The sequence below is a fragment of the Salvia hispanica genome, chromosome 1 (assembly GCF_023119035.1).
Source record: "Salvia hispanica cultivar TCC Black 2014 chromosome 1, UniMelb_Shisp_WGS_1.0, whole genome shotgun sequence".
NCBI classification, from domain to species: Eukaryota; Viridiplantae; Streptophyta; class Magnoliopsida; order Lamiales; family Lamiaceae; genus Salvia; species Salvia hispanica.
The window spans coordinates 7076603-7093864 of NC_062965.1; the positions used below are offsets into that span (position 1 = coordinate 7076603).

Sequence of the window (17262 nt, forward strand, 5' to 3'; positions counted from 1 at the left end):
CCGAAATTTGGGATAATCCCGGCGATTGCCCGTACCTCTGGGGGGGGGAGGGATGATAGTATGCATCCACATCAAAATGTGGTGTTTGGTAAGCCGGCGGGGTGGTCGAGCCTTGGGTGCCCGGCGACGAACCGGGAGTACCCAAACAGTTGTACATGCTCGCCCAATCGTCGAACGAGTTCAAGTCGAACCCGACGGAGCGCCGCCTGCCGGAGCCGCCGCCGCTGGAGTTTCCATCGCCGGACATTTTTTCAACAATTTGAGAGTAGTGTTTGTGTGTAAAATGGAAGAGGAATGAGGAATGAAAGTTGTGTTTGTGTGTAAAATGGTGAATGGAGTGTGGAGTATATTTATAGAAGAATAAAAAAAAAAAAAAAAAATTGAAAAATTCGACCGTTTGGTCCCCAACGGTCATTTGACCGTTTGAATATATTTTTTTTTTAATTAAATTCGATTTTTTCGAATTTATAAAAAAAAAATTATTACGTCATAAATACGACGCCCACTCGCGAGCCGGCGAGTGGGTGTCACGCAACGCTCCAGCGCGCGCCACGTGGGCGCGCGCGTCGTCTCGCCAGCTCGAGGCCGGACTCGCCGTGTCTCGTCGCGCGACGAGATGTCTCGTCTCGTCGAGACGAGACGAGCCTCGCAACGCTGACTCGATGCTGGCTCGTCTCGTCGAGACGAGACCGAGCCAAAATCGAGCCTGCGTTGCGGATGCTCTAACGTTATTTTGTTATTAACTAAGTTTTAGAATTTGCACTTATACTCAATATTATTAAACTTTGGTATTATGAGTAATTTTGAGTAATTAACGAGTATTCGAGTATCTATTCTTACTTTTGCCATGAAAAAATTATTTATTTATTTGTTGGAAAAATTATCTCCAGGGTGGGTGAATAAAAATAAATAAAATCAAAATTTCTACTACAAAATATAGTGGCGGATTCATCTGCCACTATATAGCATTATATGTTAGTGGCGGAATAGTGGCGGAATGTGAAGTGGCGGATACAAATCCGCCACTAACAATGGCGCTCCAAATCCGCCACTAGTTTAAATTTTAGTGGCGGAATTTCTCTGGCGAACTGTTTTCCGTCGGTAATCCGTCAGTAAACCGTAGTGGCGGAAAAATTTCCACCACTGATATTTTAGCGGCGATTTTATTGCCACGGGTCTGTTCCGCCACTAACTCGATTAGTGGCGGAAATATAAGGTTTAGTGGCGGATATTTCCGCCACTAAATAGCGATTTTTTTGTACTGTGCGTTCCTATATTTTTTATTTATTTTTATTAAATGACGCATGAGGCTCATGCGTTTTACTAACGACGCATGTGCCACATGCGTCGCTCTCTTATACAAAACTTGCTCAGCAGAAACAGAACGCATACACGACAAGAAGCGAATGGTGTAGCCATGACACTGATGTCATTCTTCAAAGCCTTTGGTCCAGCACGGGGAGGAGCTTTGTGAGTTTCTATTAGTATATTACAACCAATAATAAATACATGTAGCAGAAAGAATAACATGGCTGCATCAAATTAATTTCTCTCATGTATAACTAATACAGTACTACTTACGCAGATTTTCTTGGGCTGAAAAACGTCAAGGTGTTGTTTTTCTTCCAGGTATGTAATACTATATGTGATCTCAATTTTAATTATTTGAAGATAAACGGTTAGTGTAAAAAGGTTAATTATGGTAATGCAAGATCAAATGGTTTTCTTAATCCTCAACGTGATTGAGGCGATTGCATTTCTGCTTACATTCAAAACCATTTTTGGTGGAACGGACCATATGAGAGTCCTTCTAAATTTTACATGTAATTAAGTATTAAATCACTTGTTATTATGATCCCCACTTCATCTTAAATAAATGAGTTAATATCCGAATGTGATCCAGATGAGACTCGTTCTACATTTTAAATGTAATTCGATGGTATTAAATTCGTTCATGTTATTATCATAGGCACTCTTTCTTAAATAAACGAGTTAATTTCGAGCCTAGAAATTGTTTTCAACTTAAAGTAATATTCTCTGTTACAAACAATAGTCTTATTAGTCTTATTCTATACTCCCTCCGTCAGGTATTAGGAGTCTCATTTCTTGGTGGCACGAATTTTAAAAAATGTTAAGAAAAGTGAGTAAACAAAGTTAGTAGAATATGGATCTCACTTGTACTATATTAGTTTTAAATAGAATGTGAGTGGAATGAGTTAGTGGAATGTGGGACTTTATTACTATTTATGGTAAAAATGAACCGGATCACCTAGTCATGGACGAACTAAAATGAAAAAACGGGATTCCTATTTGCGGACGGAGGGAGTATGAAAGAATAGATAAGACATTCTTTTTACAAAAGTACAATAATAAAAAAATAATTGTACTTATAATTACACCTAAAAAATGTACCGCATAATTCATAATTGTATTCCACGAACGTACTTGAAAACTGATGTAAATCAAATTGTAGTCCTTTATTGCATTATTATAACACACAAGGTGAAAAATGGACTCATTTTAATATATTGTAAGACAAAAGGTCAAGCTCTAAGAGAGAGCGCAGAAAGGAAAAAGGTCTGAATCTGGACGATAATCATCCCTCCAAGATTAATTTCAAATGCTTCTACAAGGCTAACATTTCATCCATCTTCGAAAGAGCTTCACGTGGATATCTCGCACGCCTCAATAGGAGTCTGGTAGAAGAGGATATGACTGTTTTACGAAGATTACGAATACAGTGAAAAACGCGTGATCTGACGTTTTCAAGGAAAAATATGCCCGCCCAAGCGTTTTTGTATGTTTTTTATTTAAAATAATCTAAAAATGACCTTAAATCTGGATTTTATAAAATTACCCAAAACTTAATTAATTATATCCGTATAAGATGCATTTTTCTTGACCATCATATTGACTTTCATGATTAGGATTTGATCTGCGTATATTAAGATCAATTCTTATTTTAGTCAAAATCCAATATTAATATTGTCAAACAACATTATGATTTATGATTTATGGATGTACGAAATTTTTTTTCCAATTTATTAGTATATTTTATTCACATTTTCAATTTTTCATATTTTTACAATTCCGTATAAAATTTGTATTATGAACTAATTAGACTATTGTTTTTTGAATAAGAGAGTACAGATAAAATCATAAAACAAAATTTTGTTTGATTTCGTATCTTGGATTTATGGGCCGCACTACTTCAATGCTGTAATTCGAACAAATGTGAGTAAACAATTCAAATTGCATCGTGAGGCCCAATGTAAATAATACTAGAAAATGATGAAGATTATCATATCACACAGATCAAAAGTCTCGGAAAAACAAAAATCACAGCTTTTGATTGGGGAAGAAAATATTGGGCTTTTCAAATATCGATTCAACCTTTCAAGTTCCAATACAGAGATATTTTTTTCTAAATGACAAAAACCACACGTCACAAAAAAAATATTCCTATTTGTTTCCAAATTCAGTATCCGAAGAAGTGCACAGAATGACTCATTCCCAGAATTTGTAACTTCTCTCTCTAGGCCATGCATGCCAATCTTAGTAGTATTGCTTTATTGAATGTTTAATCACAGCCTATTTTATTTTTTTTAGATATAGTTTAAAACTTAATTGAGGCTTTATTTGTTTTTGATTTTGTGATGTTTATGGCAGAGATGAAGAAAGTGTCCAATTGGAATGTGAAAGCAATGATAATTTGCCAGAGTTCTTCAAGATTTACATGCCTGCTCTATCTTCCAAATTGCTGGTTAGTCCCATTTAATTTGTTCTTGCTTCTTTCATAATAATAATAATAATCATAATAATAATAATAATTCCCTTGAATAATTCTATTTCTCCTTTGTTTGCATATAAAATAGAGAATTCCTCCAGATTTTGTGGACAAATTTGGTGAGGATATTCCGACAAAATGCAGGATAGAAAGGCGAGGGGGAAGAGACATGAGTTGGGAAGTTAATATGAAGAAAGTGAATGATTGTTGGTTTTTGGAAAAGGGTTGGCCTAATTTTGTAGATGAAAATTCCTTAAGAGATGGTGATTTTCTCTCATTCTGTTATGTTGCTAAATCCATCTTTCATGTCCAGATTTTCTCACCAAATGGCTGTCCAAAACGAGGTCAAACTACTTCTCAATCTATTTAAAATTAATTTGCCTATTTACTACTACTATCTGAAAATAAATAATTAATATATGCAGAAAATTGTGGGATTTATAAAGAGAAGAAGCCAGTGGCACATATCAACGGATTCCCTAGTTTTTCATCTGTGATAAACAAGACACACTTAGAGAAGGGGTATTTGGTGAGCTTATTGTATTATATTTAGAGCTATTTAAGTGTTACGGTTTATTCATTACAGAGTAAAGGTAAATTTTAGTCTTAAACATATGATCAAAATACGAATTTGGTCCAAAACATTCACTTTTTGTAAAACGGGTCTATAATAAATCAAAATGTCACCGAAGTAGTTTGTTTCTTGGACAGTTCCGTCCGTGGCATGACAGTTAGTTTTTTGACTGAACCGTCAAAAAAAGACCACTCTGACAAGGATTTTATTTGTTATGACATGTTTTTCAAAAAGTGCATGTTTCGAACTAAATTCGTATTTTATTTAGGAGCAAAGTTGACATTTACTATTCATTAAATGGTTGATTAATTGATTGATTATATATGGTGCAATTGCAATGCAGTATTTACCAGTCACGTTTTCGAAGGCACACATGAATATGGAAATAAGACCACAAATGGAGGCTACTCTTTGGGTGAAAAAGAAAGCATGGAATGTGGGAGTAGTGAGATATGGTGATGGAATTCGACTTCAAAAAGGTATGCTTAAGTTTTGGAGAGAAAATTCAGCCAAAGTTGGGAATTCATGCACGGTTCATCTCATTGATACCAAACACCTCTCTTTCATGGTCACTTTTGATTAAGGAGAGATTGTTGGTTTCATTCCACATTCTTTTGATGATGGTATTATGTTAATTATCCAACATAACTCTCTCTGTGACTGTATGTACTTTTTCAAGTTGGGATTTGTGCAGTTGTGTAAATTGGTGTGGTATTATGTATTTATAATTATAAGTGATGTTAATGTCTGATCTTTATACTTATACCCATCATGGCGCGCAAAATAACTCTTTCGAGTTCAACAAATCTTATTGGAATTTGTAATAAGTTGCGTGATCTATGCTAATTGTGTCAATCAAATTTGGGTACGGTATAATTTTGCTTAGCATTGGGTTATTTAATAGACTAGTGAATTCAATAAATTTGAATTATGTTACTATCAACTACTATTTTACTAATTAATCAATTTGATACCATGTTTTGTTAAAACCACCTTAAAGACTTTTGAAAGAATAAGAACATTTCTACATCAAGGTCCTACGGGGAAACTTGGTGCTTTCCACTTGAGAATAATAGATTGCTGCATCAAGATGAGCATGGCTTGGTTCACGGCCATGCACCCTCAGCCCATAGATGCACGTATGAGAAGCACTCCCGTGGTTTGAAGTGAAATCATGCCTAATAAAGTCGACAAGATTAGAGGCTGCTGACTTCACCTTGAATGTTTGAGCATTGCTCTTCTCAAGGTCATAGGTGAATTCAATATCTATGGGAGAGTAAAAAGAAGTAGAATGTGAAGTTGTATATATATAATAAAATGTGAAATAGGGATATTTATATGAAAAGTACTAGTACTAGTTTTCGAATTAAAGAAAACAGATTAAACCATGTCAGGTAGCATGCTGTGGTTGACTACGCGCATTGATTGCGCCAACGCGCGAGTTACCAGTGCTCTTACATCTATAGCAACCATGCTCGATGCGCGAGTTACCAGTGCTCTTACATCTATAGCAACCATGCATTAAGCATTGACCCGCGCACGTGCTTTGAACGCATGGCACTATGGAAGCACCATACGCAAACATCAAATGAAAACAAAGTTACGTACAAATATATTCAAACTTGTGTTGGAATTGACTGCCTTGGGCTATAATTACGTCCATAAATTCTACTAAAAATGCACTAATGTACACAGAGGCATCTTGAAATGCGCTAGTATTATTTTAGTAATGTTTTGAAAAAATTGATAAAAATTTTATTAATTCGGTACCAAACAGTAAGTCTCACTAACTATCGTTTTGAAATGAAAGATTAAAAATACTGATCACACAACTTTTCTCTGGGAAATTCAGTGATGGTTGCGGCAGCTTGTGGCTGCACCCGCCTATCATAAATAAATATACTACTAAAATTATACCACCTTAATACAAATTTAATTAACCCAATCCCACTTTTCCAGCTATTTTAATACTACCTTCGTCTCTGAAAATTTGTCCCATTTTTCCATTTCCGTTTGTCCCCTAAAATTTGTCCCATTTCAATTTTTATCATTTTTTATAGTGGACCTCATATTCCACTAACTCATTCATACTCACATTTTATTATAAGAGCGTCTCCAATAGCGGCTAGCCGATTCGCGTCGCTAGCCGGTCGGCTAGCCGAACTATTGGAAACGGCCAGCCGCGAATCGGCGAAGAAATCGGCGTGCGCTCACCGATTTGAGGGCGCTGGCCGCCATTGTGGCGTGCCGATCGGCTAGCGATCGGCCAGCGATCGGCCAGCGCCCATTTTTCGTTTTTTTTATGCATTTTTTTATTGCATTTTTAATGTATTTTTTTATGAATTTTTTTTTATTATGTAATTTTTAAATAGGCACACAGACGACGGGCTAGGCCCAATACAAAATTAAGACCTAAAACAGAAACATGTCATAGCGTCGGGCCGGGGCCCTCTCCGCACTCCCGGACCCCCATGGCAAGGGGGCGTCGCCCCCTTGACCCCCTGACTCACTGACCCCCGTTCGGCTAGTGGCAAACTATAACGGATTCAAGGCATACTAACATTTTTTAATGTATTTTTTTAATAAATTAGTGAGGAGTAGAGTGGGGCGGTGACTCGTGTGTGGAAGCCCGGATTTTTTTTATTATGTAATTTTTTGATTTTTAGTTAATGTAATTTTTTTTATTTAAATAAAATTAACGAATTTTTCCCGTATATGTGTCGTAAATTTAATTCTATGTTTTGTGTTTAATTCCGTAAATGTAGTTGTTTTTTAATTATTTTTATTGCGGCTAGCCTGTGGCTGGCCTTAGGCTAGCCTATTTGAGTAAAATGATGATGTGACATGTGAAATTTTAGTGCTGATGACGTGGCAAGGAGAGAGAGTGGCTACCTGTAGCTGGCCTATGGCTAGCCTATTGCTATTGGAGATGCTCTAAAGTTAATATATGAAAGTAGGATCCACAATCCACTAACTTTTTCAACTCAATTTCCATTACATTTTTTAAAATCCGTGCCGAGTTAAAGTGAGATAAATTTTGGGGGACGAAGGTAGTACCAAATTAATGCGATTCCACTTCAGCCAAGATTCTGTTTTTTAATCATAAATAGCCAATTCGTTTTCAGTGGATTTATATGCTTTATTTCAGCTCAAATTTCAATATATCAAGAAAGGTGTCTCTTAATTTTGAAGAGCAGAGAGATGGGTAGGAGAGAAGATGAAGAGATGTTACTTTCAAAAGAAAAGTATATTTGAGAGCATCGGGGCCTTAAAGCCCGTCTTATGCATCGGGCGCGCCTTAGGGTGCCACTGCAGCACCCCGCTGCTATGCGATTTTCTTAGTTCACGCTTTATGCATCGTCTGTGGACGATGAACCATTTTTTTCATCGTCCAGCCTATCCTCCGCCCCATTGCGGGGGAGTAAGGAAGATAGTCCGGACTATGCATACATTTTCATTTTTTTAAACATTTTTGTATTTTCTTCTATATATATCACCATTTTTTTACTTCATTTCACACCTTTCACTCCACTCTCTTCCCCATCTCAATTTTTCTCTAAATTCAATAATAAATTCCGACGATTTTCCATATTTGCAAGCATAAAATATAAAAAATAAATACTGACAATAGGATTTGCCTTTAATTTGTAATGTTTTTATATTTATTCTTGCTAATTGATATATTTATAAACATAAAAAATTAAAAAATAAATACAAAATAAGAGTTAAAATTATAGGGCGGGCTATAGGGTGTCCCACTAAAGGTGAATGAGTTGGAGGATAAAATGCTGATGTGATAGAGAATAGGACACTCTATAGGGCGGGCTAGAGGGCGCCCCATTATGGATGATCTTAAGGTTGCATGGGATGTGAGGTTGATCGCCACAAACAAATGGAAACTGGATTACCCCTTAATCAACTTCTCATTGTCTTGATCATTGTGCTCTCCACTGGTATGATCATATGCACTCCATCTTAAATAAACGAGTCAATTTTCGAGCCTAAACTAGAAATTGTTTTCAACTTAAAGTAATATTCTCTATTACAAACAATAGTCTTATTAATCATAGTCTTATTAATCTTATTCTATATGAAAGAATAGATAAGACATTCTTTTTACAAAAGTACAATAATAAAAAAATTTATACTTATAATTACACCTAAAAAATATACCGCATAATTCATAATTGTATTCTACGAATGTACTTGAAAACTGATTTGAATCAAATTATAGTCCTTTATTTCATTATTGTAACACACATGGTGAAAAATAGACCCATTTTAATATATTGTAGGACAAAAGACCAAGCTCTAAGAGAGAGCGGAGAAAGAAAAAATGGTCCAAATTTGAACAATAATCATCCCTCCAAGATTAATTTCAAATGCTTCTATAAGGTTACCATTGCATTCATCTTTGAAAGAGCTTCGCGTGGATACCTCATACGCCTCAATCAGAGTCCGGTAAAAGAAGATATGATTGTTTTACGAAGACTACGAATGTAATGAAAAAACGTGCGACCGGGCGTATTCTGAGAAAATGAATTAAAAATGACCTTAAATCTGGATTTTATAAAATTACCTAAAACTTAACTAATCATTATATCCGTATAAGATGCATTTTTCTTGACCTATCATATTGTCTCTCGTGATTAGGATTTGGTTCGTATCCGTATAAGATGCATTTTTCTTGACCTATCATATTGTCTCGTGATTAGGATTTGGTTCGTGTGTACTAAGATCAATTCTTATTTTAATCGAAATTATATATTAATATTGTCAAACAACATTATGATTTATGGATGTACGAAACTTTTTTTTCCAATTTATTATAATTTACTCACATTTTCAACTTTTTCATATTTTATCAACTCCGTATAAAATTCGTATTATCAACCAATGAGGCTATTTTTTTTAATAAGAAAGTACAGATAAAACAAAATTTTGATTGATTTCATATCTTGGACTTTTTTTTTTTTTCTTCATATCTTGGATTTATGGGCCGCACTACTTCAATGCTCTAATTCTAACAAATGTGAGTAAACAATTCAACTTGCATCGTGAGGCACAATGTAAAATCATCCAGATCAAAAGTCTCGGAAAAATAAAAAGCACCCAGCTTTTGATTGGGGAAGAATATTGGGCTTTTCAATATATATCGATTCAACCTTTCAAGTTCCAATACAGAGATACTATTTTTTTTTCCTAAATCATAAAAACCACACATCCCAAAAGAAATACTCCTATTTGGTTCCAAATTCAGTATCCAAAGAAGCGCACAGAATGACTCATATCCAGAAATTGTAAATTCTATCTCTAGGCCATGCATGCCAATCTTAATAGCATTGCTTTATTGAATGTTTAATGATATGCTATTTTAATTTATGAGATATACATATAGTATATACTAACCATGGAGTTTAAAAACATAAATTGAGACTTTATTTGTTTATGATTTTGTGATGTTTATGACAGAGCTGAAGAAATTGCCCAAATGGAATGTGAAAGCACTGATAATTTGCCAGAGTTCTTCAAGATTTACACGCCTGCTCTATCTTCCAAATTGCTGGTTAGTCCCTTTGTTGTTGCTCCTTTCATAATAATAATAATAATAATAATAATAATGCTTTAATAATTCTATTTCTCCTTAATTTGTTTGCATGTATAATAGAGAATTCCTCCAGATTTTGTGGACAAATTTGGTGAGAATATTCCGACAAAATGCAGGATAGAAAGGCGAGGGGAAAGAGACATGAGTTGGGAAGTTGATGTGAAGAAAGTAAATGATTGTTGGTTTTTGGAAAAGGGTTGGCCTAATTTTGTACAAGAAAATTCCCTACAAGATGGTGATTTTCTCACTTTCTGTTATGTTGCTAAATCCATCTTTCATGTCCACATTTTCTCACCAAATGGCTGTCCAAAACGAGGTCAAACTACTTTCTCAATCTATTTGAAATTAATTTGCCAATTTAATTTATCTGAAAATAAATAGTACTAGTAATTAATATATGCAGAAAATTGTGGGATTTATAACAAGAAGAAGCCAGTGGCACGTATCAACGGAGACCCTAGTATTTCATTTGTGATAACGGAGAGAAACTTAAAGAAAGGGACTTTGGTGAGCTTATTGTATTATATTTACTATTTAATTTAGTGCTACTTAGATGTTTGAGTTATTCATTAAATGATTGATTGTATATGGTGCATTGCAGTGTTTACCAATCACGTTTTGGAGGGCACACATGAATGGGAAAACAGGACCAAGAATAGAGGTTACTCTTTGGGTGGAAAATAAATCATGGAAAGTGGGAATGGTGATATACAATGGTAGTAATATTCGACTTCAAAAGGGTATGTTTAAGTTTTATAGAGATAATTTTGTCAAAGTTGGGAATTCATGCACTTTTCATCTCATAGATGCCGAACGCCTCTCTTTCATGGTCACTTTTTGAGTAGGAGAGTTTTTTTATTTTCTAATTCCATTTCTTTTGATGGTGGTATTAAGTTTGTTATCCTCCTTAAATCTGTCTGACTCTCTCTCTCTCTCACGTGCTGTACCTGTACTTAATCAAGTTGAGATTTTGTGCATATGTAAAGTTGTTGTGGTATTATGTAGTACTGTATTTTTAAGTGATGTTAATTTCTGATCTTTCTACAAAATAATTATTTCGAGTTCAACAAATCTTGTAGGAATTTGTGATCTATGCAAATTGTGTTAATCAAATTTGCATACGGTATCTTATGTCTTGGTATTGATTTTGCTTAGCATTGGATTACTTGATAGACTAGTGAAATTCATTACTATCGACTATTTTACTAATTAATCAATTTGATACCATGTTTTGTTAAAATTCAATCACCCTTAATCCCCTTATCACCTATATGGGATGTCCACAATGAGTAGTAAATAATGTACAATTAAACCACCTTAAAACAAATTGTCTGATTTGGCAAAGAACGTTTCTACATCAAGGTCCTACGTGGGAAACTTGTGCTTTCCAATTGAGAATAATAGACTGCTGCATCAAGATGAGCATGGCTCGGTTCACGGCCATGCACCCTCAGCCTATAGATGCACATATGAGAAGCACTCCCGTGGTTTGAAGTAAAATCAAGCCTAATAATGTCGACAAGATTAGAGGCTGCTGACTCCACCTTGAATGTTTGAGCATTGCTCTTCTCAAGGTCATAGGTGAATTCAATATCTATGGGAGAGTAAAAAGAAGTAGAATGTGAAGTTGTATATAATGAAATGTTAAATAGGGATATTTATATGAAAAATACTAGTACTAGTTTTCGAATTAAAGAAAAAAAATTAAACCATGTCACATATATAGCACATTAGCATGTTGTGATTGACCACGCGCATTGATTGCTCCAACGCGCGAGTTACTGGTGCTCTCACATCCATAGCAACCAGACATTAAGCATTGACCCGCGCTCGTGCTTTGTACGCATGGCGCTATGGAAGCACCATACGCAAACATCAAATGAAAACAAAGTTACAAAAGATATTCAAAATGGTGTTGGAATTGACTGCCTTGGGCTAAATACGTCCATAAATTCTACTAAAGGTGCACTAATATACACAGAGGCATCTTGAAAAATGCACTATTATTTTAGTAATGTTTTGAAAAAATTGGAAATAATTTAATGAATTCGGTACCAAACATTAAGTCTCACTAACTATTGTTTTGAAATGAAAGATTAAAAATATTGATCACACAACTTTTCTGTAGGAAATTCAGTGATGGTAGCAGCAGCTTGTGGCTGCGCCCGCCTATCATAAATAAATATACTAATACCTTAATACTAATTTAATTAACCCAATATTCCCATTTTTCCAGCTATTTTAATAACAGATTAATGCGATTCCACTTCAGCTAAGATTCTATTTTTGTATCATAAATAGCCAATTCGTTTTCAGCGGATTTATTTCAGCTCAAATTTCAATATATCAAGAAAGGTGTCTTAATTTTGAAGAGAAGAGAGATGGGTAGGAGAGAAGATGAAGAGATGTTAGTTTCGAAAGAAAAGTATGTTGATGGTTGCCCGGGATGTGAGGTTGATAGGCACAAACAAATGCAAACTGGATTACCCCTTAATCAACTTCTCATTGTCTTGATTATTGTGCTCTCCACTGGTAATCATGTTCATGTGTGAGACTATGGGGCCTCCATTACTTCTTTCATACTAATGAAAACTTTTTTTTTTACAGCTCTCACAATATCATCTCTTTTCCCATTCCTCTACTTCATGGTAAGCAACCATTTCAATCACACTTTGATTCATTAAAGCATGCACACAACATAAGCTCGAGATGTTCGATTATGAAGCACTCGTGTCTCGACCAATCTGAGTGCGAGCGCCAGACAAATTCGATAAACACTAACTTTTTTTATTTATATATTATCGAATATTCCAATTTTTCCTCAATAAGTATACATACATACATACATGGGAGTACTTTAATTTTTCATTTTTAACATATGGTATATATTCTATGCCATGGATGCTCCACTACTATATGCTATAATGCCTACTTCATATCTACTTATATTTATTTTGGCAGATAAGGGATTTCCACATTGCAAAAACAGAAGAAGATATTGGTTACTATGCTGGCTTTGTTGGTAGGCGAATTAAATATTGTTCTCAACTATATGTATGCAGTGGGTTGTATTATATACCAAACTAGTTTTAAACGCTAAACACATCATTATAAAATAAAGTGAGTTCATTACAACTTTAATTGTAGTTCATTATAAGGAGTACAGAGATTTAAAAGCAATGTCATCATCTAGCATAATTAAAAATCAGAAGTTCATTATAAGTTTGTTATTAGTTCATTATAATGAAAATACAATGTTATTTTATAATGATGTTGTTCAGCGTTTCAGGTTTAAGACTGGTTTAGTATTGATCAGAGTCCTATACTATACTAGTATTTATAGTTTCATCAACTAATTAAACTAAGCATATATAATTTCATGAATTAGGGTCTTCATACATGCTTGGAAGAGCCATGACTTCTGCGTTGTGGGGAGTAATTGCTGATAGATATGGTCGGAAACCTGTCATAATTATAGGCTGTGCCACTGTGTTAGTACTAATAAATCATTTTCATTAATTAATTGTTACTTTTATTTATTTCGGCACCCAATAATTGAATAATTTTTTTGCAGGGTTGTTTTCAACACTCTATTTGGGCTTAGTATAAATTATTGGATGGCCATCACAACCAGGTTTCTCCTTGGAAGTTTGAATGGCCTACTTGGACCAATTAAGGTGGAGTATAAAGCAAATGCACAACAACATTGCTTTTACCCTCTTTTTTTTTTTTAATGCATTTTCTACATTGTTATTTGCTTAGATAGAATTTTGTTATTTTCTTATGTTAATTCATTATTTCTAGTATTATTATTTCCTCCCTTTAATTTGATGGATTGAATGTATGTATGAGGGTGCAGGCATATGCATGTGAAACAGTTGCTGAAGAATACCAATCTCTGGCATTGTCTGTGGTAATTAAGCCCATCATTTTTGTTCAATGTTTACTATAAGTAAATATGTAGTCCAATTCAGTTGTGAAAAATGAAGTTAAAATTTTGGTAGGTGAGTGCATCTTGGGGCACAGGGTTAGTTATAGGATCAGCTTTGGGAGGCTTTCTTGCTCAGGTATATATACATTTGTTTGTTTTCACTTTTCATATATCATCACCAGTTAATAGCTTTTTATTCTTTGGATCTAAGCCTGCAGACAAATACCCTGGAATATTCACACAAGATTCTATTTTTGCAAGGTGTGGTTTTACTCTTTCACATGCATAAGTGCATTAACATAATAGTACTATTAATTAACATGTTTTGGTAACTCTACTACAGATTCCCATATTTCCTGCCCTGCCTCATAATCTCAATATTTGCAGCCATTGTAACCATTGCTTGTTTCTGGATCCCGGTATCTCTCATACCTCTTTTTTTATCAAACACTCCTACCAAATTAGATGTTGCTAGTTTTCAATTCAAGTATACATGGCAGGAAAGCCTACACACTCACAAGCAAGAGAGGAGAGATGTTTTGGAGGAACGGAAAAAGAGCCTCTTCAAAAACTGGCCACTCATGTCATCCATCATTGTGTATTGCATTTTCAACCTTCATGACATGGCTTACACTGAGGCAAGTTATGCAGCTGCTTTCTTTGTTTTTCAGCTGCGCGGCTAACTCCTTCTCTTGCATCAACAGATATTCTCGCTGTGGGCCGAGAGCCCCACAAGAATCGGCGGCCTCGGATACACAACCAAGGATGTTGGAACAGTTCTCACAATCTCAGGCTTAGGCCTTCTCATCTTCCAATCTTCACTCTATCCGATAGTGGAGAGAATCATGGGCCCCGTCCTGGTTTCTCGAGCTCTAGGAGTATGATCTTCGAAACTTGACCATATGTTTATAAATGTGTGAATGATGTTAACAAACAGACTTATGTACAGAATGTTGAAATCATGTGCAGATGATTTCAATTCCTCTGTTAACAAGTTACCACTACATAGCCATGCTGTCCGGGATCACGCTGGTCGTAGTGTTGAATGCCGCATCTCTACTGAAGAATGTCCTATCGGTACGTAAGAGTCTAGCTATATAGTATAACATGTGAATGAGCTTGAGCTGGATTCTAATCGCGTGTTTGTTGAACTTGAAGCAGATCTCGATTGACACGGGGCTTTTCATATTACAGAATAGAGCAGTGGTAATCCTCGATCCATCCGTATTCGTGCTTAATCTGCATAAAATTGATTTAAAAGATCTGATAAATATGTGACAGGACCAAGACCAGAGAGGAGCAGCAAATGGTATAGCCATGACACTCATGTCATTCTTCAAAGCCTTTGGTCCAGCAGGGGGAGGAGCTTTGTGAGTTTCTATTAAATTACAACCAAAAATAAATATATATAGCAGAAAGAATAACATGGCTAAATCAAATTAATTTCTCTCATGTATAACTAATGCTACTAATGCAGATTTTCTTGGGCTGAAAAACGTCAAGGTGCTGTTTTTCTTCCAGGTACTATATAATAGTACTACATGTGCTCTCAATTTTAATTATTTGAAGATAAATATGGTTAGAGTAAAAAAGGTTAATTATGGTGATGCAGGAGATCAAATGGTTTTCTTAATCCTCAACGCGATTGAGGCGATTGCAGTTATGCTAACATTCAAACCATTTTTGGTGGAACGGACCAGATGAGAGTCTCCATCTTAATTAACAGAGTTAATATCCGAAGGTGATACATAATAGTTGGCCCAAATTCGGGCAGGTTGGTCTGATTGACATCCGTAATTGTGAAATCAAAGTAAAGTTATATTAATATTTGATCACCAGCTTTCCATCTACTTATTTTATTAATTAGAACATCAAATAATTGTTTATGAAAACATTTCTGAATATTCACTCCAATATAAAATTAAAAGAACTTAAAAGCTAAAGAAAATAAGAAAAAAGCAGATTTGCCTAATTTTAAGGTGAAATAAAGCTTCCTTCATACTCAACGAAAGCCAAAGTTGCCGGCAGCTCCAAACGAGCGATGAATTTTCCGAGTACGACAATCATACACAATCCTTTCCGCCACAAAACCAAACCTCAAAACCGCATAATCACGCTCCTTGAAAACCTCAAATTCATCGCTCTTTCCAAATACTCATATTCTCCAACAAACATTGTCTCACATCTATCATAAGAGTTCACTTAAGCTCACTTCCTTCAACTCTCGACTCATAAACTTTCATCGTCCCATTGTATAAACCAAATAAAACAAAAGAGCATTCATCAGCTTTGTTGTCGTTGTTGTTGCTGTTATGTAGCTCTCAAAAACGTGAAGAATCGATAACGGCATACCAGAATTTGCAGACAGCTTTGAATTTCAAGAGGGATCGAACGGGAAGATGCAAGAGTATCTCGAACACGACATCGTTGTTCATCGCAAGCAATGCGTTATGCGTCTGAATATTGGATGAAGTTGTTGGAATTTTGGCTCTTGTTGTAGGTGATCAATTATCAATGTATCCTCTATCAAGAGATATTTATAGGGTTAGGGCTACGATTTTTTTTTTCAATATTTTAGTTAGGTTTTCATTTACTATGGTTGTTAGAAGTTATGATAAATGTAATATTGGTAATTTAATGATCCCTATTTATATCAAATTATTTTTTCTAGGAGTATTTATCCAAGCAATGCGTGTGAATAGTTGCCAAAGATTTTGTCAAAGATTTTATTTTCTTAAATACTCACGTTATTGTGATCAAGCAATCTTCATTTACTCAATAGGTAAATACTGTCAATACCGTGTCAATACAGAATACGGTAGACGAAAGATTTTTTTAGATTAAATTTTCAATTGCTTGTTATTTTAATTAATATGTTATTGGAATATTAAACTACCTATGATGATGAAGGAATGGAAGCGAAATAAATCAGCAATTTTCCTTGTAATTCAAAACTGATAATGAAACCATTATAATTTATTTTTTATTTCTCTTTCAGTAGATATTTTATAAAGAGAAAGACATATTTTAGATTGAAAGTTGTATGAAATTTTTATAGTTGAGTCATATTTCCTTTTGAAATGTTGAGTCACTTTCTTTTTCGATAAAAATAAAAAATTTAATGACTCTTCTCTTACTTTACTCAATCACCTACTTTCCTCCCTCTCTCTCTTTTTTTCTACTTTTATCCTCTCTCCTCTTTTATTTTATTAAGTAATAATATCATTTAACTCATTCAAGACAAATTCTTAATCTTTGTGTCCAAAAGAAGTGACCCAACTTAATTGGGACAAAAGAAATAAAATTTATTTTTTATGGAATAAGAATTGTTAATATGGAGAGAAAAAATATATTTTTAAATG

At 34.7% G+C, this 17262-nt stretch overlaps 2 protein-coding genes across 3 annotated transcripts; both read left to right on the forward strand.

Annotated features, from left to right (window-relative positions):
- Positions 1–3502: 3502 nt before the first annotated feature.
- LOC125188793 (B3 domain-containing protein Os11g0197600-like) lies at positions 3503–5124 on the forward strand. Its single transcript, XM_048085882.1, has 5 exons — positions 3503–3522; positions 3670–3763; positions 3876–4131; positions 4213–4316; positions 4705–5124. Exons 1-5 carry the CDS (start codon positions 3503–3505, stop codon positions 4942–4944), a joined length of 714 nt encoding a protein of 237 aa, XP_047941839.1. The 3' UTR covers positions 4945–5124.
- A 7187-nt stretch (positions 5125–12311) lies between these two features.
- Positions 12312–15735, forward strand: LOC125216600 (protein ZINC INDUCED FACILITATOR-LIKE 1-like). Of its 2 annotated transcripts, XM_048118362.1 has the most exons (16): positions 12312–12501; positions 12577–12617; positions 12931–12991; positions 13358–13460; positions 13544–13646; positions 13829–13882; positions 13974–14036; positions 14112–14161; positions 14244–14319; positions 14401–14538; positions 14605–14778; positions 14870–14977; positions 15062–15106; positions 15182–15270; positions 15378–15421; positions 15513–15735. In XM_048118362.1, the coding sequence occupies exons 1-16, from the start codon at positions 12351–12353 to the stop codon at positions 15602–15604; spliced, it is 1392 nt and encodes a 463-aa protein (XP_047974319.1). In that variant the 5' UTR covers positions 12312–12350; the 3' UTR covers positions 15605–15735. The 2 variants fall into 2 exon arrangements, with proteins under 2 accessions (XP_047974319.1, XP_047974312.1); XM_048118355.1 differs by having other exon boundaries at positions 14244–14538.
- The last annotated feature ends 1527 nt before the right edge of the window (positions 15736–17262 follow it).